A 25,212-nucleotide genomic window follows, 5' to 3' on the forward strand; every position below is an offset into this window, starting at 1 on the left:
GTGGAGTTGGGGACCCCTCAGGCTTACAGTCCCTGTCTGACTTACTGCTGACTTCTTCTGAGCCTCAGCCAGCTCTGCTGCTAAGTGAAGAAGAAGAGCATCTCCTCCTCGCCCTTGTCTATCAGCGTCTGTTCACGCACCTCCTTTACTTTGATGACTGGTGGATGGGATCGGCTTACCAATTTCCGGCCTCTCTGCAGGAGAAATAAGCATGGGATGCCTGTACTAGCCATGTGCATGCCATGCTCCCAATGTCCCTGGCCCTGGCCATACGGCGCAGGACGAGGCCAGCACATCTATCCATGCAAACCAGCCTAAAGGGACCTAGAGTGTAGGCTGGCCCAGCAGTTACCGTGCAAGCTTCCAGGGAGCACAACTTTTGAGGGGCAAGGGCTAAAGCATTCCTAGCTCAGGGCTTCCCCAGGAGACCCTGCAGTGTGACTGGTCGGCCTAAAAGTCAGTGATCACTCTTTAAAAGCCCAATCCCATACCTTTCAGCTCTCTCTTGGACAGAGTTAAGCTGTCTGTGCTGTGTCCAATACAGCTGGACTGATGGTCCTAACCAGTCCGAGTTCTTCCATGCCTTTGGCACATACACTGTGTTGGACTAAATCATGTAATGGCAGTCCCTTACACCCTGCCCCAGAACTTGGTTGGTTATTACCTTTGTTCTTGGATTTGTTTGGGAATGTTCTCTGAAAATTGCTCTCTGAAGAGGCTTCTCTGCCCTGCCATCCTTCTCGGCAGCTTGTGTTCTCCCTCATCCCCACTACCCCCCAACCCCTTCTCTCAAGCTCCTCTCCAGGAAAAAAAAGCCTCCCCCTCTACTAAAAGAGCCCTGTTACATTTAGACCTCCATATATTGTACTATTTCTGTCTAATGCTTATCCTGTCATCTGAGTCCTGATCATGGCCTGGAAGTCTTTCTCCTAATGAGCTACATCTTCTGAAGGGAAATGTTTCAGCTTCCTTTATGAACTAAGCACTGGGGTGTATAGTACTATCTTAATATTAACAGTGATCATCTTTCCCAAGCAATGGCATGGGCAGCTGTGTTTCATAGATGCCAGCCAGCTCCTGCTTCTCAAGAGGCTGCACTTGATTGACTCCATGTCTGCTTCCAGACTAGACTTTGTACTGTCACATCTAGAAGGCACAAGGCTACCACAGCCTTGAGGCCCAGAGGGTGAGGGCTTGAGGCCCAGAAGACACAGGCCTAGCTACAAGCAGTTTGCTTGGCCCCAGGTCTATCTGGGGGGTGGACAGAGAGAGCAACAGGACCGAGAGACACTGGATGTTGGTGTGAGTTCTGTGAGATGAGCATTTGCACCTGGCAAGGATGCAGCACATCTGGGAGGTTGATCCTAGTGAGGAGAACAGCCCCGATGACAGGGACACTAGAAGTGCCTGGCTTTGGAGACTTCTCCACTCCAGTTTGGCACTGCAAGTCACAGCAGAGTGATTTGCGTGCAGAGAGGCCTTGGAGCTCAGGCCGGAGGGCTGAGGAGGTATACCCTAGAGTGGCCCTGACACCGCCCCTCACCTTCTTCTTTATTTTAGCCTGGGCCCTGGCTCGAGCCCGCTGCAGACGTTCTTCCTGCAACTGCTTCTGCATCTTAGCCTTCTCTTCACGGAGCCTGGGAACAAGAGGTGGGCTTAGGAGGACCAGGGCCTGGGAGGGAGGGATCTCTGCTTTTCCCACTCAGGTTCCAAGTTAGCCTATTCCCTCTCACATGTGAAAATGTCCCCGCTGCCATTCCTGTCAGTCCTGGGCAAGTGACCAAGGCTTAGGAAGAAGGCAGGCAGGGCTTGTAGATGCTATGTGGCCATGGGGGTGCTCTAAGGTTCAGACCACAGGCCCAAGAAAGAATGTGTTCCTGGATCCACATCTATGTCTTTAATTATTATGCCCACAGACCTACACCCTCGCACCCAACTAGGACATTAGCCTTAGAGTAGGTGCCGGGGCCCCAGAAGAGGTCACTTCAACCTTAGGAGAGACAGACTTGGCAGATGGTTGTGACCCAGGACCCCACATGTAAGTGGATGACTAGGCAGAGAGCCCATGGCTTCTGCCCTGTGGGACCAACAGATAATGCTCTCAGCCTCATCAATCAGAGTCCTGAGCCAGTCTCTGGACAGGAGAGTCCTAATGGTGGACTCTGACTAGATCACCCTGCACACAGCCAAGCCTGCAGTCACAGAAGGTGGGGTACAGTGGCTGACCTCATGCGCCGCTCCCTCTCCTTGACCTTCTCAGCCTGCTCGATCTTGACCTGAGGCACTCGCTCCAGATTCTCCAGCAGCTCATCCAGCTGGTGCTCCACCACAGTCAGCATCTGCACTGTGCCCAGGTTAGCCTCCTGCTGCATGCCCACACACTTCCGGTACACATCCAGCACCTTGTGGTTCAGGCTCTCCAACATCTTGTCCTGGGGACGGTCGGCAGTAGAGAGTGGGTGGAGCATGGGTGCCTGCTTTCCTTAGGCGGGTATGGTTAGGCTTCTGACTTCTCTCATGTCCCAGGCCCTCCCCCAGCTTCCTTAGCAAACCCATTGAGGCACAATCTTATGTTCCAGGGAGCCATGCACTGGCCCTAGCTCCCCCCACAGGACCACATTCTGTGAAGCTCTGGGTAGATAAATTCATCCGTCTCTGAGCCTGTTCTGACATTCAGAAAGCAGGTAACAATGCTGGATCAACTCAGCATTGTAGGGGAGTACCAGGACAGAGAAATGGGAGGGGGGGGTGATTAGGAAATGGGGGAGGGAAGAGGGCTTATGAGACAGATGGGGAGGGGGAAACTGGGAAAGGGGAAAGCATTCGAAATGTAAACAAAGAATATATATATATATATATATATATATATATATATATATATATATATATATATATATATATATATATATATATAAAGCAGGTAACAACTACTGTGTAGGTGTTGTGTAACTACTAATGAACAGCAGCAGGCAGAAAGTCAGGTCTAGCCACAGCCAGTGCCCAATGGCTCTTGGCTAGGCAGAAGCCAGGCCCCTGGCCTGGTGACTGTCACACACGGCACTGCGCAATACTGGAAAGAACCAAAGCCTGGCTGAGCAAATGAGATTTCTATGTGTACGTTTGCTAAGCCCCTGACCAGAACCTGGTCCCTATTGCTGCGAGTCTGGGAGGCAGTGCAGGCAGCTGAGGGAATGGGTAAACAGACAGCCCTGGGCACATGCCACACCAAGTACCCAGAGCCTAGGAAGTGGGCCTGGCCTCTGTCCTAAGGCAACCCTGTCCTTACCTGCTGGTCACCCTGATACTCCCCAAAGTGGAAGACTCGGGCTTTGAGCTCCAGTTCTGCGGCTGACTCTTCCTCCTTGGAGATGGATAACATCATGGTGGTAATCCACTGCTTCAGGAGGTTGACCTCCTTGTCCCTGCAGGATTGGACAGTCCCCTCAGCACCCAGGGTTCCTACTAGGCATGACCCATTAGGAGAAGAGCCCTGTCCTGTCCTAAGGTCACAGGTCTAAAAAAGTTGAGGCTCTGCCCACCTGCATGGAACTTCAGGGCAGTCAAGAAAGAGGAGCTACCTACCGTTTGCTCCAGATGTCACTAGAAAAGCCACTAGTTAGTCCTTGCCCTTAACTAACAGTATTAGCTTGTAGGATCTTGTGATGTTTACCAAATTAAAATTTCCTTCTACTCCTAATTTGTGACCCGTGGTCTTTACACACTTGGGATTCCACTTGAGGTCTTTATGCCACAGTGATGAGACTCCCTGTCCCAAACTCCTCTCCTGGGCTGTCTCTGTCTGATTTGGCATTAGGGCCACATGCTGGCCTCACTGTGAGGCAAGGAATGGCCCTTCCTCTTCTGTCCTTTGGAGATGGCTGAGGAGTGTTGTCATTTCTCCCTTAAATGTGTGAGTGTATGCTGCTTGCGTGTATTTTGAGACAGGGTCTCTCACTGCCTGGTGCTTATGAGTGAGTTAGACTTGCAAGGCAGCAAGCCCCAGGGATCCCCATGGCTTCTTTTCTAAAACCATAGTTAGAAACGCATACCACTGTTCCCAGCTGGGAATCAAACACAGGGTCTCCTCCATGCAAGGCAAGCACTTTACTCACTGAACCATCCTCTTAAACCCTTAAATTTTCTGTAGAATGTATCTGATATCCCAGCTGGATCTAAGGCTCTTTCGCTAAATTATGATCTGTTGCTTTCTCTTTCTCACAAGCTGTTTTCTGGTTTTTTATTTTGTTTTGTTGTTGTTTTGTGTGTTTTTTTTTTTTTTTTTGAAAAAAGGTGATGAGTGTTCCAGAGATTGCTCTGCCTGTCACCTGTGTGCTGCTGGGAACATGGCTGGCTCTGTTGGGGGAGACCAGATCCTCTGAGACTCTGAGAGGCTCCTAGCCTTTCTACAGAACATCTGGTGCTCCAGCCCTTGCCAGGTTTCCAGAACACAGTTCTGCCTAGCAACTGGAAGTTCCACTTCCTTCTGGAGGCAGCCATGCTGGACCAGTATGATGAGTTATGAAGAGTGTGACTCCCGAGCTGGACATTGAAGTCTCAGCGGGGTCAGGACCTATGTCCTGGCTGCTTCTGTTGCCTGAGCTTCTTTCCCAGGGCTCTGGGTGGCAGGCTCCTTCCTGTTCCCCAACAGAGTGCTGGGCCACACGCTGCTTCCTCTCAACAGCTGTCACCTGTCCCTCACATCACTCACCTTGTCCTCCTCCTAGCATGTACATTTTCTGTCAGTCAGTGTGTAGGTCTGTCTGCTGTCTGCTGCCATTCAGCATAAGCTCTCATGGGCCAGCCTTGGGCCATCCGAGAAAAGTTGCTCAGAGTTTAGGGACTTGGTAGATGGGCCCTTAATAGCCCCAACCCTAATACCCCAGCTCAACCTTTCCTATTCAGCTCCTTTGGACTCTGGAATGGACCAGCAAAAGAGACCGGTATGTCTTATAGCCCACCCTACAGCAGGGATTAAGGGTCTGTGAGTATCCAGTGGGTTCAAGTTAGGAGTGGGCCCATGTCCAGCCATCCTCTGCTGCCTAGCTAGCCACACTTAGGGCCTTGGGCTTCCCCGGGATCTTTCCAGATCCCTGGTCCCTTGCCGTGCTAGAGGGACTTGGACAGACCTATCCTCTCCAGACCTCACCCATTCCTGTCGGTCCAGCCTGTCAGGTGGCCTTGTACCCTCCTCCTCACCTGCACCTCAGCTGCTTGGTACCCACCCAAATGTTCCATGTCCCCAGCAAGGCAGGTCTTCCCTCTCTCACAGCCTGGGAACTAGTGGTGTTATGTGAGGACCTCTAATACTTCCCCATGGCTGAAGTGTCTTGAAGACCGGCTTCTAGCCCTTCCAAGCCATGCCTGCCTCAGGGCCCTGGGATGTAGTGGCCTTCCAGATGGCAGAGCTGGTCTCCCAGGGCCTGAATAGTGGCAGAAGGGCTGGATAGGAGGTCCTTGCTGCTGCCTTCTGAGTGCAGATGGCTCCAAGGCCCTGCATCCACCCAGACCCTAAACAAGGAAGACAGCTGGTAGTGTAATGGGGCAGGAGTGGCAAGAGGGCAGCAGGACCTACATGCGGATCTGTGTGTTTTTCAGAGTGACGTTCAGTTCATCCAAGGTCTCCTCCATCTCCTGCGTGTTCTGAATCAGCGACAGGTTCTGTTCCTCTAGCTTTGTGAAGACGTCTAAGAGCTGCTGGGGCTCAGTGAAGTATAGTGCCAGCTCCTATAAGGGGTAGGCAGAGGGTGCTGTACAGGACAGGGCTTAGTGGGGCAGTGCAGGGTGCTTGATGGGGCGGGGGTCAAGTGGGGAGAGAGCCCAGCCACAGACCTCCCCATCGCTGTCAGTGTCGTCTTGTGATGGAAACGTGGCGCTTGACCTAAGGACAGATAACGGGATCAGAGCTTCTGGACCAGTCTAGGCCACAAGTGGTAAGGGGGTCAAAGGACCAAAGACATGGATGGAGCATGTCCCCTGCGCCCCTCCCTTATCCCATATTGCCCAGATGTAGCACCAGGCCCCATCAGGGTCCCACAGCCAAGGGACATTCAAAATTCAGTAAGCAGTCTCCAGTTAAGAGATTGGCTTCCCTTGATCCACTAGGTTACTCTGCACTGATCTGTCATCCATTCCCCTCTAGGTGCAGAACTTTTGTACCTACCCTCACTTCCCAGCTACCTTCCTACTTACCATTCATTTTCTGAGTGACCCCCCTGAAGCCATCTGGATTGGACCTGGAGACCTGCCCAATCTACAGCCATTGAGCATACCTGTCTCTTCTCAGCGTATTCCAAGCAGCACCATACAAGGCAGGGCCTGTCCTGAGACAGCTCATAGGGTCACAGAAAGGCTGTGTGGCCTCAGCCCACCTCCACATGCTTCCCAGCCCTTCCCAGTGGTTCCCACCCACCCACTCCAGCTGGGCTCTGCCAGATGCCCAAGAGGTAGAAATGGATATGTACTTGTGCAGAGAACTGTGGGACCAGAAAGTTGCCTATGCCTCACCACTGCTCCTTCCAGGACCTTGTGACAGGAGGAATTTGGAGCCACCTGCTCAAGGTACTCCAGGAGTCTGCTGAGTCCCTCTGCCTTGAATCCGCCCTCTAAGGGGATATGGCCTTCTCAGTTGTGGCTCCCTAGAGTCCAGCTTCCTAAACTGTATGTATGTAGCTAAATGTGAAAAATAGGAAAAACTGGGCAACAGTGGAAGTTCTTCTAACATTCAGTGACCAGAATTTAATTACAAGTGAAAGGATCTGAGCTGTTCGTGAATTCACAGCAGACTCAGTTCTGAACACACACAGCATGTGCAAAGCACATGCTGTTACACCATACCGCACCTCAGCCTCATTCCTCAGCATGCATCCGATCACATCTTTAGGTTGTCCCTAGCATGCCTCTGGCATATTGTATATTAATGTCAATGGTGTTCTCCGTATTGGTGATTCTAAAGTCAAAAAGTAATCAACTAAAAACAATGAAATGCTCTGCCCCGAGCAATATCAACTATCCAGCCAAGATTTAATTATTTATGTAATATAAGCAAGCATACCTATCTCATACACAAATTTGACTTTTCTTTTAGTGGTAACAGTGTTTGTGGACCAAAGAGGTTCTTTAAATTCCCTTGTAATTCCTGATTAATGGGTGTTTGGTCTGTGTGCCTAGTTTACAGACTATATATGCTGAGTACTATAAATTTATCAGTTGAAAGGTTAAAGGTAGAAGCACTATACCTGATGATAGAGAGAGGGACAAGGATTCAAAGCCAGGCCAATGTGATCAGGACCTATATCCTCAGCTCTCCCAACACAGAGTTCAGAGCTAAAGTAACCCTGGTAGGTTGCTGGCATTGTACTCGAACCTCTTGGAGTCTCTATACCAGACCCCCAGCCAATCAACACACATCCATGTCACTGATGGTGGCTACTCTGTCTCCATGACAAGACCTCCATGTTCAAGAAAGGGTTTTTACAAGCAAGTTTACAAACTGAGGTTTCCCATAGCCCCCCAAAAAGCATAAACTGGGGAGTTGAGCAGCTGAAGGTGCACTGTGCACAGGCATCAGGAAAGGGGGTGCAGTGTGCAGAACTAAGGAGGAGGTTCCTGGGGCCTTAAAGCAGGGAGAGGCAGAGGATGGGACATGGGAAGGAATAACAGACATTAGGACTGGCACAAGGAGGACCATTTCTCATGCCCAGATGCCTTCATCCACACCAATACACTGAAAGCTCGCAGCACAAAAGCAGACTACTTCAGGGCTGGCAGAGATTCCTTAGGAAGAGTATGAGATGCACCTGCCATATGTGGAAAGATAGGTAACATGACATTATTAAAATTCCTCTTAGCCAGGTGGTGGTGGCGCATGCCTGTAACCCCAGCACTCTGGGAGGCAGAGGCAGGCAGATTTCTGAGTTTGAGGCCAGCCTGGTCTACAGAGTGAGTTCCAGGACATCCAGGGCTATACAGAGAAACCCAGGTCTTGAAAAAAAATTCCTCTTAAAAGGCAGTATGAAAAGGGGGATGTCAGGACACCACCAGGGCGTGGCAATAGCTAACAGAAGACTGGTAGGGAGCTGACTAACCAGGCCACCCAGGCCCAAGAGACAGGGATTTGTCATCAAGAAAATGTCACTAAAACACACAGATACCACTTGTGCCTATAGTGACTCTGTAGTTTTACCCAATATTCTAAACCTCTGACATCTGGAGCCTTGTGGGCCCTCCCAGAATAACCTACAGACAGAAAACTGCCTTCAGCACATGCCTTGCAAGGGGGTGAGGGGGGAACAACCCCTCTGGTCCCAACCATCCCCCTTTATTATGCTGTCACACTGGGGCTACTGACCACCCCAGTCACTCCAGGGCCAGAACCAGGCACCTGAGGCAGCTCTGCAGAGTGACCTCAGCTGGCTCCCCTCTCCTCATCCTCCCCTGTGTCCCTGCCAGCCTGGCTGTCTCCTTCAATGGCCTTTGCTTCCCTCAATCCATCAAGGCCACTCACAGTCTGGATTCCAGCTCGCTGTGCAGGCTAGCCTGGGTGAGCTGACCGACCTGCGGGAGGCTCTGAGTGCTGGATGTTGAAGTCTTTCCACCCCGTCCAATCTTTGTGACCTTCTTCAAGCCATGAACCTCTGACAGGGGAAGCAGACGGTTTATGCATGCCCCTAGGGTAAGGTATGAGTCCCCTCTGGGCTGGGGCAGTCATACCTTTCCACAGGAAGGCTGTCTTGCTCTTAATGCCAGACCCTATTGGAAGCAAAAGAGAACCCATATGACTACTGCTGGATCTTGATTTTAGAGGACCCAGGTTTTCCAGCTGGTCCCTGGGATCCTCCTTCTGAGAGAAGAGTCTGTGTGCTTAAAGCAGAAATTATGTCCTGTTGTCCAGAAACCCTGTCACAGCCTTCATGGGCGATTTTGGATTATTTTGGCAACTCGGGCTTCTCAGCCCAGAAGGAAGATAGGGAAGGAAATGCTTGAGAGGAGAGCCCTTGGTTTAACTGGAAAGCCCGTGTCTCTATGGAAAGTCTCGAGCTGAGCTCCGGGTTCAAAGTGGGCACTTGCATGTGTGCAGCCAGCCGTGAAACGATGGATGGGGCCCCAGACATACAGGCTCTGTACCAGTATCAGGGCCCAACCTTAGGGGGACACCCTTCTCTTGGTCCCACCTTTGTCCCCTAATGTGGATATGCTGCTGCTCTTGAGCTCTGCAGACTCCTTGGCCCTTCTGAGAGCCAAGCGCTTCTCCTGCTGCTCATCCAGCCACTCCTTGGGTGACAACTTGTACAGGAACTCCTTGTAGACCTTGTAATGTTTCAAAGTGTCTTCAAATTTGGAGATCTCGCTAGGCCCAAGGAGGGATGCAGGAAGTTAGGTGGTGTCTACCACCAAGTCCTAGCTGGGCTGGGAAGGGAGTCTGCCCTACAGGGACTAAAACAGCGGAACTTCTAGAGTTCTGACCCTTCTGTGGCCTGAAGGGTCCTCATCCATGGGGTCTCTCCTGCTGCTCTCAACCTGAGCCACAGTGCTCCTGTGTCCTGAGGTGTGGCCTCAGGACAGTCACTAAGTGTCAGTCTCAGCACCACCCATAAGACAGGCCACAGCCTCCCACAGGGTTGAGTCCCTGAGAGGCCTTTGTGATCCTAAATGGCCCTTGGTTCCAATGAAGTAACAGGGAAAGGTACCCCCTGTAGTCTACCTTTTGATGCTCGTGATCTGGGCTGTGAGTTCTCGGATCTCAACAATCTTCTCCGTCTTGATCTTGGTCTCTTTCTCCGCCCTGAAGGAGGGGGAACCAGGAGACCACTCATGGATCATTAAAAACCAATCAGAAATGGAAGAAGCCAAAGCCTTAGCTTTGGGCACAGGCCAAGTGGGGAACTAGTGGGGTGGGGGATATCCAGAGGTCATAACCATAGGTTGAGATCAGGGCCTGGCTAGGGTTCAGGGTTTCAGGTCCAGCTAAGACTGGACTGGACCTGGCCTGGGCAATGGGTTTGCATATGCAAGGCCTCAGGGTCTGTAGGCTCACAGTCTCATGGCCTGCACTGAGTTGCGGTCATTCTCCCTGAGGAACTCGTCAAACAAGGACGCGTCCTTCTCCAGGAACTTCTCAGCCCTCTCCAGCCTGTTCTCCTCCCGGGTCGCCAGCATTTCCAGCCGCTGGATTTCGTTTTGCTTCATTGCCAGGGCATACTGTGGGCCAGCAGAGCAGGCATGAGGGCACCTGGCTGGGCCAGAACCAAGCTATGGGCCCTCGCCTGGATGTAGCCGGTCCCACCTGGAGGAGAAACATGCTTCTCTTCTTCTCCATGTAGTCATTCAGTGTCTCAGGCTCTTTCTTCCTCTCTGCAACAAGACCCAGAAGGAGAGGAGAGAGGCTGGATCTCAAGCTGGAATTCGGCACCCAAGATGGTCCACAGAGGAGGCTGGTGTACTGCTGCCCACCCAGGGTGTCACAGTGTTGGTAGAAGGACTGTAAAAAATGGAGAAAAGGCTCCCCCAGCACATAGCCAACACTCCATATCTACAGGGCTATAGCCTTGGTTTCAATCAACAGATCAGACATATATGGAAAAGGATCACATTTGCCCTAAAGGTATAGTGACAGAATTCCCTGCCACGACAAACAACTGTTTGCATAGGTGTATACTGAACCTATTACAAACAAACCTATGGATGACTTAGAAAACGGGAGCATAAGCACGACTTGAAGCATCACTGTGGGTTCTGACAGCAAGGTGGCTCCATGATGGTGTCCCCAGGAGTGCCGAGAGGTGACTGCCAGGCTCTCCATGGCTGGTGCCTGTTGAACTTGTTTCTCTCTCACTGTATCATCTTCTCAACTTGGAATAAGGCTCTCGGCAGCCCTCACCCAGCTAGACTTAGTAACACTGGCCAGGCCCTTGAGGCACAGGAAGTAAATGGGGCGCTATGTGCTCTCTGTGGGGTACTTTAGGTTGAGCAGTAGCTAATTCCATGGTTATTATTTCAGGCAAGTGAGACAGCCTCCACCGTACAGAGACCACTTGGGGCAAGGCCGTGTCCTCTGCATATTGCATGAGGAAGCTGTACGTGATCCTGACTTTAGAGGATCCAAAACTGGTGTCTGCCCAATCCCTGGGCTCCTCTTTCTGGGAGAGGGGCCTAGTGGCTTGAAGCAAGAGTTCTGTTCTGTAGTCCAGAGACCCTGTCACAGCCTCTAGGGTGATTTTGCCCCTCAAGTCAAGGTCAGGACAGTGAGGGATTTGACGGCCTTCTGTTTGTCCCTGCTTCCCTTTCTGCCACCCCCGCTTGCCTCTCTCAGCCCGAGGAATGGAGAGCAATAGCCCCCCACAAGCCCCATGAAACTCTGCTCTTGATGTCAAGGTAGAGGTTAGGGGTTCTGTTTTATGATCACAGTGCCTTTGTGGTCCCGCCATGTACCATGAATGCAAGTTCGGAACTCAGGAGTTCCTGTTGAGCAACAAACTAGCAGCTCACAGATACTTGGCTCAACGTCTTAACATAGACCGCACAATTCCTAAGATTGGTGCAGTTAGTTAGAGGAGTCCAGTGCTACCCATGACCTATCAAATGCTGTAATGTGACCAAGAACTGGAAGGCAAGTTCCAGATACAGTCTCCCCTCTGGAGTTGAGCTGTCCATTGACTGTGACCAGCCAATTGTTGAGTGCATGGATGGAACCCAAGCCTCTGCGAGTTGAACCAGTCTCTACCCTTTTGCACCATGGAGTCCCCATGTGATCAGCATGCCCTGGAACTGTGACCCATCAGGACAGAGCTCTTCAAGGTTTGCAGTGTCAGACACAGGGAAGGGGGGGCTTTCCTTAACCATCCCTCAACCCTGCTCTTGCGCAAGGTAGGGGTGCTGTACCTCGGGTCATGGCCAGCTTCCACTCATTGTTGTCTCGGAAGCCGTGCATCTCCTGGGCCTCAGCGTTCAGCTGCTGCTGCTCCATTTCATCTTCTAGCTGTAGCTCCCGGCGCAGGCTAGTGTGCTTGGCTGATACCTTGGATGCATAGGTCATCTTCTGGTGTACCCTCAAAATCTTCTTTTGTTCACGCTCCTACGGAGGTGATGGGCAGTCAGTGGGACCGGGACTCCTATTGGAGGCTTATCTCCAGTGACACTAGAAGAGTGCCAGAGGCTGAAAGGCCCATACACAGGGGCACACACACACACACACACACACACACACACACACACCTTGCTGAACACTCTGCTGGTGTTCTTAGAGAGCCTGTAAGCTCTTAATGTACAGCCTCTGGAGTTAATGGAGCAATGCCCACTGAGGATGGGTCTCAGGAAGGGCAGCCATACCAAACACAAATGCTAGTTCAGTGTGCTTCCGGATAACAAAAGGTATCAGGGTGCCTAAGAGACAATCTATCCACTCACCCAGAGTCCCCTGTAACTGACACTGAGCATTTGATTTGCTAAAACTGACAGAAGGTTTGGGGAACTTAAACCTATTTCCAAAGTCACCTGGCTGGAAGCTCATTGGTGGCTTTTGTCTCCACTGCCCTGAACCTCTGTACTGGGTATCATCTTGATTCATCCAAAGATGGCAGGGCAGGGGGACACTCTCTGACTGTAACAGGACTCAAGCCCAAATGCTGCCTAGCATTGTGAGCTTTGCACTGAATCTCCTTATTCAGAAAGGATCTCAGCAGCAGACTGTTCTCTGCTGGGACCCACCAGCTGCCACAACCTAATAGCCCTGAAGAACCTCCGCAAATGCTGAATCCAGCCTGAAGTCCCCAGCTGACCCCTCTGCATGATGGTAAAATGGCACCCTTAGGTGTGGAGAACATTGACCCACTACACGGGGTAGAGTGGAGCTGAGGGTCTGCTGAGTACAAGGTGAGAAGGGTCTAGACTGGAGACCCACTGGGTGAGGAGGGTATGCATGGGGACTCTCTGGGTGGGGAAGTAGGTTGGGCATCTGTAAGGAGGAAAATGGAAATTCTTCAAGGGTAAAAGGGCAGCATGAATTACCCATGGACATTTTGTAGAAGGCACTACCCCCAAGGTACTCCTGGGCTTGGAAATAGAAGAAATACCCAAGTCTGCACCCCAAAAAGAAGAAGGCCCAAGGTGAAGGCCAGAGAGAGGCCTGCCTGTGGGTTTTCCATTCTTCTCGGTGTGTCACGACATCTGAGAACCTTCTTCCAGAGCTCCAAACTCAAGCTCAGCCTCTCCTTCTGGAGCTGGGCATAGTTCACAGGTCTGTGCCAATTTCAAACACAGAGGCTGAAGGACACCTTTCACTCCATGTGATTCTAGTATGGGACCCCACCACCCTGAGAGCAGCAGATGCTGAGCCCGAGTCAGTCGGGAGAAGAGGGACTGCATTGTCTGGGCTTGTTCTGCTGTTCTGAGCTCGGGCCGTGGAATCCAGGGATGCCATGACTCCTAATCATGCGGATAAAACAAGAAGCAGCAAGCTGGGGTACAGGTGAGACAGGGGTAGGGGCATTCCGTGTCTCTGTCCTGTGGGATTCAAAGCAGGGGAGAGGTCCAGAGGAGAGGACTTGAGGGATCTGAGTCAGGCCTTGAAGGACAAGAAGAATGCTGAGAGGGAATGGTGGTTCTCACAGGGGAGAGTGGAAGCGATAGATTTGTGAAGCGATAGATTTGAGGGGGGAAGTGGGCCAATGATTGTTCTGGAGTGAGAGAAAGTTAGGGAGGGGGACATTTACCTGAGATAGGAACAGGGAGGAGGGAAACTACTCAGAGAGGAGGAACTGCCCAGGTCCAGATACTTACTGCAATAGCTTGATTCCGCTCCTGCTCTCTGAGCAAGAAGAAGTCCACATCCCCTGATATGTGGAAGGGGTTACTTGAGCGGTCGGAAATAGTCACATTCCCTGGAGATGGAGAAAACAGCCTGTGTCTCAAGGGCTCCTGGGCCTTTTCTACCCAGCACACAGTACACAACACTGGTAAATATGTTCCCATCCAGCCACACCTGAAGTCTTCTCTTGAGTCCTGAAGCCCCATAAATGTTCCTCTGTGGTCTAATCTAGGGGAGCTGGGCTCCTTCCCAGCATCTGTCCTGGTGTGAAAATCCCAGCAAGGCTCGTTTCACAGAGAAGGAAAGCCAGAGCCTGCTGCCCACAAATGATGGAACTGAGCAGGTTTTCTATGGGTAGAACAAGTGGGACACAGGCCAGACCAACTCCTGGAAGACCCAGGGTGGGGAGTGGGGAGAGGGGCGGGAAGAAAACCATCCAGGGAGCCCCAAGTCAGGGTTCATGCTGGTCTGCTCTGTGAACCCCAGGTCATACCGTTCTCCTTTACATTGACCCAGATTCTAGTGTGTTTACTCGAGGTGGTCTTTGTGAGCTCTGGGAGACCAGGAAGTCAGAGGGTCCCCCAGGGTCCCCATCCAGCAACTCAGAAATCTTAGGAACAACCATGAAATTCCAGGACAGCTCTGGGAAGCAAGGGGAGTCCTGGTGTGGTAAAGGCTGCTTGAGAGCCCAGGAGAGAAAGAGTGGCCATGGGTCTGCTTTAAAAGCCTTGTGTCTGCACCTAGGGCCACATGGAGTTTCAGTAAATTAACCATGAGCCAGAACTGTTGGATGAGGATGAAGCTTCTGGGATGGCCCTTTCCTTGTGAGGCTGAGGTACTGAGTGGGCAGTGTGGTGGACACATCTGGATTGTCTAGATCATGTTGGCCTTTGGGCCTGTTGGTGGGGGGTGTCTTGGTTTTATTGGTTGATTTGGGAAGACATCAGCCCACTATGGGCAGCCCCACTCCTTAGGCTTGGGACCTGGACTGTGTAAGAGTGGAGGTAAGCTGAAGCCCAGGCCTGCATGCATGTATTTCTCTCTGCTCTTGGCTGTCTGTCTTAAGTTCCTGCCTCCTTACTGTGACCTGGAGCTGTGAGCTAAACTAAGCCCTTTCTCCCCTTAAGTGGATTTTTATGAGGTATTTTATCACAGCAACAGAAAACTAGGGCTGACATTTTTTAACTTTTTTGGAACTTTTTGGTTTCTTTCTTCCTGCCTTGAGTCAAACATATGGAACATATCAGTCACAAGACAATCTTGTATTTAAGACAGAGGATCTGGTCACCTAGATGCCTTAGTGTTTTGGAGGTCAGTCCTGACTCATTTCCCACTACACATTATCCCCACTACCAACCCTCCTTGCATTGCTGTTGAGTTCTGTCCAACAGGAAGAGAAACACTCCCCTCCACCCTGCACCCTGGAGGCCAGCCTGAAGCACCCTAAGAGAGGGGCCAAACTTCACCTCCACCTACCCTGCTCAGGAAACTACCTTTGTTTTTCTTTGACTCTTTCTTCTTGTCTTCAATGAAGGAAGAGGAGCTGTTGTTTATGAACTCCTGGCTGCCTCCTGGTGAGAGACAGGAGAAAGCCACGGCAATGGGAGTCTGGCCCGAGAGCTGTGAGCACACAGCAAGGCTGGTGCGGGGTGCAGACTCACGGCCGGTTTAGCCACCTCGATGAGCCTTCAGGTCTGCATGTGAGGTGAGGATGCTGACGTAAGGAACATGGAGATATTTTAGAGGCAGGTCAAGTGTCCCCAACTTCTCCCATGGCCAAATGGAAATGTCAGAAGTTCATTCCTTGGGAAACACCAGCCCCTTCTGTCTAAAAAGGGGTTCTGGCCCTGTAACCAAGAACTGTACAGTGAAGGGCCAGGAGGTTGGTCCCTAGGGTGGGTTCATATCTTCCTTCAGGTGACTTGAGGCACTTGCAGTCCAGCTGCTTTGCTAACCTTGTCACCTGACACCCACAGGGAAGAGCCCTGCAGCCCCTCCCAAGCCCACCAGGACTCTGGCATTCTGTACCCCAGCAGGGGAACCAGAAAGAGCAGAACTGAGCCTTAGGCTAACTCAGGGATGAATGGGGTACCCAGTGCCCTCAGATAGGGAAAGTCAGGCCTGAGTAGAAGGGCGAAGCTGAGCAGATCCCTGGAGGAGGCCCAGCAGGACTGTCTGACCAGCAAGAAGGCTCAGCCTGAAGCCTGGTGACCTGCAGGACAAGTGAAACTACAGTCTCACAGGAGGCAAAGGGTGGGGCAGTCCTGGAGTCAGGCATTCTCCATCTCCAGAGCTCACTCTTGCTAAATTATCCTGTTTTCTAGAGTCTGTGTAAAACTTTCCTGGGAGTAACATTCAATTATCCCATTATAAAAATTTCAAGATATTAAAAACTAAACACATCATCAAATAGACCAGAACCAAAATCAAGTCAAAATTATACTCCAAACCTTGATTCTGAATTGAAAAAGAAAGGTATACATAGTCAAAGACACAGGTAGTAAGAGTTCTCAACTTTTGTGGTGTGAGAAGCATCCTCATCCTTTCCCCTAGCCAACAGAGGTTCTCCACCCCTTGAGAGGGAGTCTCTGTGTGGGCCGGCTTCAGGCTCATCACCCTCTTGGCTCAGCCTCTGAGTGTGGTATCTCTAGTTTATCTACTACATCTCCTTCATCTCTAGTTTAGAAGACATGAGGGGCAGATGAGGGCTCTAATAAGCCCCAGCATGGCCAACATGGCTCTTCCAGGCCATGCCCTCCCCATGCCCTCCCCATGCCCTCCCCATGCTCTCTCCTGCTAAGCCATTAGATTGCTGGTCTGAAGCTAGTTTCCAAGGCCTAGTCCCTTACTGGCCGTTTCCTCCTAAGTCTGACCACCAAAGTCCAGCCACCAAAATGCTATCCTGACCAAACCTTTCCAATCAAAATCGGTCACCTCAGCCAGATGTGAGGCTTCCCCTTTCTCTGTATAAACTGCCATTTGCTCTTGGTCTGTGCTTGTCTTCCTTGTCTTCAGAGACAGTCCTTTGTCCCTCTGAGGCAAATATCCACCCCCACCCCCACCCTCCACTCCCATTTCTTTTCCCTTCTCCCTCATCCTCTGTCTCCTGTCTCTGTCCCTGCCCTTTACTCTTTGCCAGAGGGACAAATCCATCTCCTTTGTGCTGAGAACTTGGTTGTGGTACATTCTGGTGAGTTGACTTAGCAGTTAGCACAGCCATGCTTGCAGAGAAGCCAGGGTCCCTTCTCAGCACCCACACGGTGCCTAACAACCAAGGGATCTGACACCCTCGTCTGGCCTCTGAGGGCACCAGGCACACAGGTACACACATGCAGGCCAATCACCCATACACAGAAATCTTTTTAAAACTTTTGAAAAGTACATAAATTTGAGGGGAGGAGGAATTAAGGGGCAGAAGTTGGGGGTAGATATGATCAAAATACATTCTCATAAAGCCTCAAAAATGTAATACAAATATTTGTAAGGGCCATAGAGATAACTTGAGAGTTAAGAGTAAGTGCTGTTCTTCACCACCCATAAGGAAAATCCTTTCCTTCCGGCCTCCCCAGACACCTGCACACGTGACAAACATTCAAACATAAGTAGTAGAAATAAGTATTTTTTAAAACAAAATTCTATGCATGCACACATCTTTTTCCACTAAAATTCTTTTGACTCCATGCTGCCACACACATAGCTGACTCTTCACCTGATGTCACACGAGGCAGCCAGCCTCCATGATGGATGGAATGAGATCAGGTCAGGCAGGGGTCAGCACTGCTCAGGGGTCTGTCAGTCCTTGAGAGGAATAGCCCCTGCATGGAAGCTGTTTCTAAGCAGCATTCTAGCATCCACCAGCATAGGTGAAGGATCCTGTAAGGCAGCTGAAACCCACAGTGGACTTCCTCATCCGCCCACAACTGCACCCCCACCCCACACGCACAACCTTGTGGTTTTCCTTGTGCTGATTTCTGATCCACTTTATATAGAAAGGTCATGTAAGATGGGTGTAGTGGCATAGCCTTTGACCCCAGTACTTTGGAAGGAGAAGAGGGGAGAGGCAGGCAAATTCATGGAGTTCAGGGTCAGACAGGTCTACAAAGAGAGTAACAAGACACCTAAGACCCTACCTCGAGTAAATGAAAATTCTCATGTAACTGCTTTCATGAAGGAGGAGTGTCTTAGGGTTAGGTTTGACCAAAAGCTACTTGGGGGTGGGGGAGAAAGAGATTATTTGCCTTCCACATCATAGTCCATCACTGAAGGAAGTCAGGACAGGAACTCAAACAAGGCAGGACCCTAGATTCAGAAGTTGGTGCAGAGGCCATGAAGGGGTGCCACTTTCTGGCTTGCTCCCCATGGTTTGCTCAGCCTGCTTCCTCATAGAACCCAGAATCACCACCCCAGGGATGACATCATCCACAAGGGCTGAGCCCTTTCCCAAACGATCACTAATTAAGAAAATGCCCTACAGCCGGATCTTATGGAAGCATGTTCTCAGTTGAGAGACTCTCCTTTCATATGACACTAGCTTGTGTCAAGTTGACATAAAACTAGCCAGCAAGATGGGTCATTCCAGGTCACTGGGATCCAAGACCAGAGTTATTTCCACCTGACTCAGTAAGCGTGTCATCTTCCACAAAAGGGCATTTCATGTTGGTACTTGGAACTGGGGAAAAGGCTTCGTTTTGGACAAAAGGATGTCAAGGTCGCGTGTGCAGCTGCACTTGCATTTAACTGGTTAAAAATCTTTATTTTGTGTCTTTTACCGCAATTTAAAGTCTGAAATACATGGCTCTTTCACACACCTAGCCAAAAAAAAAAAAAAAAAAAAAAAAAAAAAAAAAAAAAAAAAAAAAGCCCCTTGTGGGACGCTGAGGGTTTTTTCAGTCTTTCACCATTTCTCAACTTTGCAATGAGTCCTCTGGATCACCAGGCTCAGCACTATTGGCCTAGGTCCCTTGCCCTCCTCCATCACTGCAGCTCCCCTGCCAGTAGTTCTGTCTGCTCAGCCTCCTGAGCGGTCGGTCGCTGGAGCGCCCACTGGTGGCCAAAAGGAAGCTGTGATTGGCTCAACCACCGCCGTCCTTCATGTAAATGAGGGACGGCCAAACCAACCCAAAGGACAGTGGAAACGCCTCTCCCTACCCCCTTTCTGGATTCAGGTACAAAGAGGCGCCCTGTTCTGGGCTTGCTTGTGTGACAGAAGGCTGCAGCGGAGAGAGGGAGCCGGAGAGAGGGAGCCGGGGAAGGGTGCTGGGCAGAGTGAGGGTGCTGGGCAGAGTGGACCGAGACCCGAAAAGACAAGGGAAAGGCTGGGACACACCAAGAGAAACCGCAGCTAGGCAACAAGAAGAGCTCCTAGGAGCCGCCAAACAGTTAAGGCTGGGGGTGGCAGCTGCAGTGCATGCAGTCATGCTGCCTAGGCTGCGTGCCTGCCTGTGTCTTCTGCTCCTGTAGTGAAACTCGAGCAAATGAGCAGGGGGCTCCTAAGTCAATCCGTGGGGGAACCTTGCTTGGCCTGTCACTACTGAAAGTGTAACTGCGTTTCCTGAGGTGCTCTCTCCCCAGCATGGCCAAGAAACTAATGGGACCAGAGACAGGTTTCCATGCAGAGAACACGGAGAGGTTCACAGAATGGCCTCCGGGAGGGGCCGGATCCTCATGGAGATGCTGCGGCTTAGCTCTGGGTTCACGCGACTCACCCCCAGCCCACCAGTGCAGTGCAACTTGGGCCTGCTCTAGAGGCTTCTTTCTAGACATGTTGTACATGACTATCCTCTGAGCCAAACTACCAGTTTCGAGAGTTCTGCTGGGCCTGCCTGCAAAAAAAAATTGTCATAGCTGGAGGGACCTGTTGGATCATATTTAAAGGGGAGGGGAAGGGTCACCAGAGTATCCAGTCACACACACACACCCCAAACAGCTTTATACAATTTGACCCAAATGACTTGTAGTCTCAGGTCATGGGAGAGGGGTCTCCATCGATGTATCTATAAGGGAGCCATCATCCCTGCTGGGTAAAGATTTTCTACTCTGGCCCACATTTCTGTAAGTATAACCCCTCACCCATGTTCTATAACAGTGGTTCTCAACCTTGCTAAATGCTGCAGCCCTTAAATATAGTTCCTCACGGAACTATAAAATAAAATCATTTTTATTGCTACTTCATAACTGGAACTTTGCTGTTATGAATCATAATGTAAATACCTGTATTTCCCAATGGTCTTTGGCAACTCCTGTGTGGGTCAAATGACCCTTTCACAGGGGTCCAGACAGGTTGAGAACCACTGCTCTATAAGGAAGCTCCACTAACTCTTCGGTTTCAGGTGAGCTTTGGTGGAATCATACCTCAGCTGGAGACCTTCGGATTCGAGGGGGTGGAGGGAGGAGACATCGGTTATGTCTCTCCCTGGGGAGGAATTTTAGTAACGAGATACTATTAGATAGATAACGGCCAAATCCTTGACATGCAGTTCCTCTTCTGTTGAGTGGGGTGGGGTCATCAGGTACGCTGCAGTACCCAGAGAACAGAAACTCCTGGCTCCGCTGTGGCCCTCGGTGCCCAGGTTTGGTATGTCACTTGAACATGTCTGCTACAGACTCACAGCAGGGATTTGTGCAGACAGCTTTCCCAACATTGCAGCAGCATGGCTGGCGGTGGGGTAACACAGAGCCCCGCCTCCCTGTCTTTGTCTCCGCCCCACACCCTTTCTTTCACTCATCCTCCTTGGATGAGTCTAGGACTGGAGATGCTTTGAGATGGTAGTTCTGTTCTGATTTCTTTTGAAGAGCTTCCAGACGGCTTCCTTCGTGGCTATTTCTTCACTGCTCCTGGTGGGTAAAGAGTCTCTGCTTCCCGTCCTTGTCTGTCTTGGCAACACCATCTTCTGTGTTTGTTATTTTTTTGATAGTGGCCTAATGCATGTGAAGTGTCGTCTTACCTGGGGCTCTGACTTTAAGTTCTCTTTTGTGACAGACTTAGTGGCTGTCGGTAAGTAATTTAGGTCCCTTGCTCACCAGTGAACAGGGTTCTTTACACTTTGTCCTTTACCCTATCAAAGGTTTCTGTCACCTCAATATCTAGCTGCCCCAGGGAGGGTTACAAAGCAAGGGTCAGCGGCCCTCTCTGTTCTATCTGAAATCAACCTGCCCTGGGTTTCTACAAGATGAGGTCACCTTGGCCTCCAGGGGCTGCCTGGAACTGACCATCCTCTCCACCAAGCGATATCCTGGAAGCCATATGCATCTGACTAGAATCTAGAGCTTAAAATGGGATGTTTAGAGAGGAATTGCTCAAAAAAGTGAATGGGTGACCAGACTCCTGAAGGGCTCAAAGGAGGGAGGTGCCCCACAGGGAAACTGAGGCAAGGGCTAGAGAGATAGCTGGGTCAGATGCTTGCAGGAAGCCTGATGACCTGAGTTTGCTCCTCAGAACCCACACGGTGGAAGGAGAGAGAGGATGCTTCAAGTTGTTCTCTGACATTCACACGTGCACAAACACACACACACATTCACACACACACACACACACACAAGCACACATGCACACATACACACACATACACACACACACACACACAAGCACACACACATGCATACACACACAATTTATATCAGTCAGTACAGAATGAGAAGTGGGGGGGAAGTAAAATAATACTAAGGATGTGTGAAAATGTATAAAGAATCATACTTATTTCATATATATATATACATACAGATAGTCATATATTCACGTATATTACACACAAACACTAAAGTTATGTCATATGGGCTGACAATGTTTAAAGCCATAGACTAACAACAACAGAAAAAAAACCAAATACCATCGCGAGAAATCCCCTTTGAGTCAGAGGAGTGAAACAACATGAGCCATTGCTATTGTCCCTTCCTTGACCCTGAGGGTCAAACTTCTTCCCTGAAGGTGCCACGTACTTTGCACACAGGACTTGGAGGATCCGAGCTGTACCTGACCTGCCAGCCTCCTCCCTGAGGACTCACTTTCCTAGCACAGCTCTGATGCCTGTGAACCACAGTGACCACCAGCACGGCACACATCTTGGCAGGGGCCACCAGATCTCTAACTGGACTTACACTGTGGGCTAGCGTACTGGCTAGTTTTGTATCAACTTACCCCAAGCTAGAGTGATCAGAGAGAAGGGGCCTCAACTAAGAAAATGTCTCCTAAGATCCAGCTGTAAGGCATTTTTTTTTTAAATTATTGGTCAGTGAGGGGAGGCCCAGCCTACTGTGGCACTGCCTCTATAAGAAAGCGGGCCTATGGAGAGTTAGCCAATAACTTCTCCATGGCCTCTGCATCAGCTCCTGCCTCCAAATCCTTCCCTTCGTAAACTGTTGTGTGGAACCATGACCAAAACAAAACTATTCCTCCCCAAGTTGCTTCAAACCACGTACTACTGTTCTGTGGTGAGAGGTGACATCATCTATTTGCAGCCTTGTTTTGAAAGGAGAGAGAAAAGAGTGAATGAGTGAGAGTGGAAGCTCTCAGTATCCTTGAGGGAGCACATCTGTGTAATAGTTCAGTTCTGAAATCACACAAAGTCTCCATTGTTGGCAGCTGGGGAAAAGCGCATTCCATTCCTGCTGTGGGATTTTCAGATCTGCTCAAAAGCATGAAATGTCTCCAGTTTTGTTTAAAATATAGCTTTTTGCAACAGGGTTTCATTATGTAGCCCAAGCTGGCCTCAAACTCACAATTCTCAACAGGGTCTCATTATGTAGCTCAGGCTAGCCTCAAGCTCACAATCCTCTTGCTGCATTGCCCAGTGCTGGCGTGACAGGGGTGTACCACCATTCACAGGAGTACTCAGTGTGTGGACTTATGGGAAAGGTAGGGTACAGAAGGGCATTTTTATTGTATGGGGTGGGGGGAAACAAGTTGTAGACACATGTTTCTGCTTGAATGTGAACAGAGCTTGCTTGGAGATGGCTCTAAGCATCACTGTAGTGTCCAGGGAGATGTTGGGGGTAGGATTTCCAATAGGTGTGGACTATGGAAGACTTGCCCGAAAAACACATATATTTTTTTTTTGGCAGAAGAAAAAAGAAAAAAGAAAAGAGATGGTTCTGATTTAAAAGCTGAAGGGAGCAGACACTGCAGGGACAATAACAGTGCCCAGCTCACAGCGCCCTAGGTGCCGCCCAGTGTGAGCACTGGTAAGCATCCATGCCACTTGGCCTGGGACCCGCCATCCATCCTCCTCCAGGCTCGACCTAGCAGCCACAGCAGAAAAGAGAAGCTTGCTCTTACGTGGCATCTCTCCCTACCAGTGGCTACAATGTGTTCTTTCAGGTGCATGCACTGAAGTCGGTATCCCCACAGCACCTCAGAATGCAGCCTTCTTTGTAAATAAAGGCCGTTGCAGATGTATACGGTAGTGCTGAGAACATTCTAGCATACACCCAGTTTCCCGGTGCTAACAAGGACACTGGGGCACAGACACACACAGGAGGAACTCCATGGAAGAGCTAAGGCAGAAGTGGGTGGTGCCCTTAAAGCCAAGGGCAGTCAGGATGCCAAGTGCCCACCAGAGGGCAGAGGCGCCTGGGTCAGACTCTCCACAACCCTCAGAAGGCACCAGCCCCACGCTCCGTTCTCTCAGGGCAGTCAAAGCTATGCAACAGGCTTCTACCGGCTAAGCCATGCAGCCCGAGGCCGGGTTCTACATCACAATAGCCACGAGAAAGGCATGCATGGTGTTGGTTTAGAACTGCTTCAACCTTTGAGTGAGGTCACACCTAACTGTCCCAGGGTCCCCTTTGGCCTCTAGGAGCCCCCACCCAGCTCAGTACTTACTGTCTCCAAACATTTTCAAGGAGAGCTTAGAGGACTGTGCCTTGAACGTCATGGCTGGGGATCAACAGGTGTGCAAAGCTTGGCCTCAGCTGAAGGAGATTCTCGCCTGGGGAGTGACACAGTCCTTGAGAGGGTGGTCCCCCACACCCACAGCCCTCTTTGACCCCACGTGGCGGGCAGTAGCCTGCATTTCTACTCCACGGATTAACACTGCATATACTCCATATCCAGGCTTGGTGGGATCCACCACTCCCTCCCTGGGCAAGGCTGGCTGGATCTTGCTGTTGTTGGAACACACCAGCTTTGGTCGACCTGGGGCCTCTGTGGAGCCTTTGACCTAGGTGAGGTTGGAGAGGGCTGGCTTCTCCCTTTAAATGTGAACTCAGATGTCACTCTGAGAGACCTTCTTTCACCAATGCATGTAATGACCCTTCATTTTCTTCTTTATGAGGTCGAGTGGTTCCCTCTTAAAAGACTTCTACTGTACATGTCTCCTATGAATGCAAACTGCAGGAAAACAGCCCTCTATTCCACCTATTAGAGCTCCTGACGCTAGGCTAGGCTCCCTTCAAAATGAAGTGAGTTTTCCTATTTGCAGACGCTCAACCAGTCTTCCAAACCTCGATGAAGCAGGGCTGAGGGTGGAGCCCAAGGTTGCTTGCAGTCTGAGCCATCCCTATCGGCAGGCAAGACACTACCAGGGAATCCTGCCTCCTAACACCCCAGCTTCTCTTAATACACCACGCCCCGGGGCAAGAATGCAGCAGCAAGGGCATGATGGGTGCTTAAGTTGGGCCTGTCATAAATAAAGTGGAAAAGAACGAGGAAGGACATAAAGCCTTGCAAGAAGGGGCCCAGATAGAGTGTTTGATCTCGGGCCGAGCCCCGTGGTCACCCCGCTGGAGCCTACACCCCTACACCCCTGCCCAGCTCCGCGCACCCACCAGCCGCGTGCACTCAGCTCGCTCCGAAGCCTCAGTCCGCAATTCTCCCAATTCTTGAGCCTTCTGGTCCTGAACTGCGTTTGGGACGCCAAGGCAACTATTCTCACAGGAGCTGTGATGTCATAAAGCCCCGGAGGCAGGCCCGGGCACGCAGGGCAGTCTGGCGGGCGGCCACAGAGTCCTGTGCAGGACTGTGGCAGTTAAAGAGCAGAAGACATGGACTCAGGGAAGGGACAACGACGAGGAGCGGAGCTATCCCGGTTGTTGCAGCTGGGGGACAGGGTATGGTCGTTCAGCACGAACGAGCTTTTCTTATCCCTGCCTATCCGTAAGGATTTTGTTGCGACTAGAGCACAGCCAACAGCCTGGCTCCTCAGAGAATATTTAGGAGTCCTGGGGCAGGGAAGGACGACACCAAAACAGTCTACAGGCTAGGAATGTGCCAAAGACAGTCTCTCTTAGCTCCGGGCCGCTACTCAAGGTCGCTGGCGCCGCCCCGTGGGTGGAGAGAAAGATCCAAGGCAAGAAGGCCAGGAGTAGGAGTGCAGAGGGATCCTGGAAATGGATAGGTTAGGGAAGGGGACAGTATCCCTCAGGGCAGTCCGGCAATGGGCATGGAGGAGCCAGGCAGAGCATGTGGGCCCTGCATA

At 50.8% G+C, this 25,212-nt stretch overlaps 1 protein-coding gene across 1 annotated transcript; it reads right to left on the minus strand.

Moving 5' to 3' along the window:
• Positions 1–80: 80 nt before the first annotated feature.
• On the minus strand, positions 81–23,670 carry Cfap100 (cilia and flagella associated protein 100). Its single transcript, XM_052174308.1, has 17 exons — positions 23,619–23,670; positions 23,455–23,457; positions 15,295–15,372; positions 13,774–13,874; positions 11,878–12,070; positions 10,283–10,350; positions 10,034–10,197; positions 9,701–9,781; positions 9,171–9,346; positions 8,710–8,748; positions 8,504–8,633; positions 5,830–5,878; positions 5,573–5,724; positions 3,287–3,422; positions 2,227–2,432; positions 1,544–1,637; positions 81–194 (listed from the first exon to the last, which is right to left on the minus strand). Exons 1-17 carry the CDS (start codon positions 23,668–23,670, stop codon positions 81–83), a joined length of 1,836 nt encoding a protein of 611 aa, XP_052030268.1.
• Positions 23,671–25,212: the final 1,542 nt, after the last annotated feature.

The sequence above is a fragment of the Apodemus sylvaticus genome, chromosome 2 (genome assembly GCF_947179515.1).
Source record: "Apodemus sylvaticus chromosome 2, mApoSyl1.1, whole genome shotgun sequence".
Classification (NCBI taxonomy): Eukaryota; Metazoa; Chordata; class Mammalia; order Rodentia; family Muridae; genus Apodemus; species Apodemus sylvaticus.

Coding starts and splice junctions, on each gene's coding strand:
- Cfap100 (XM_052174308.1), bottom strand. CDS start 23,670: ATGACGTTCAAGGCACAGTCCTCTAAGCTCTCCTTGAAAATGTTTGGA. Junction 10,351..11,877: donor GAAGCTGGCCATGACCCGAG/GTACAGCACCCC, acceptor GTCTTGTTGCAG/AGAGGAAGAAAGAGCCTGAG. Junction 3,423..5,572: donor AAAAACACACAGATCCGCAT/GTAGGTCCTGCT, acceptor CCAATCCTGCAG/GGACAAGGAGGTCAACCTCC.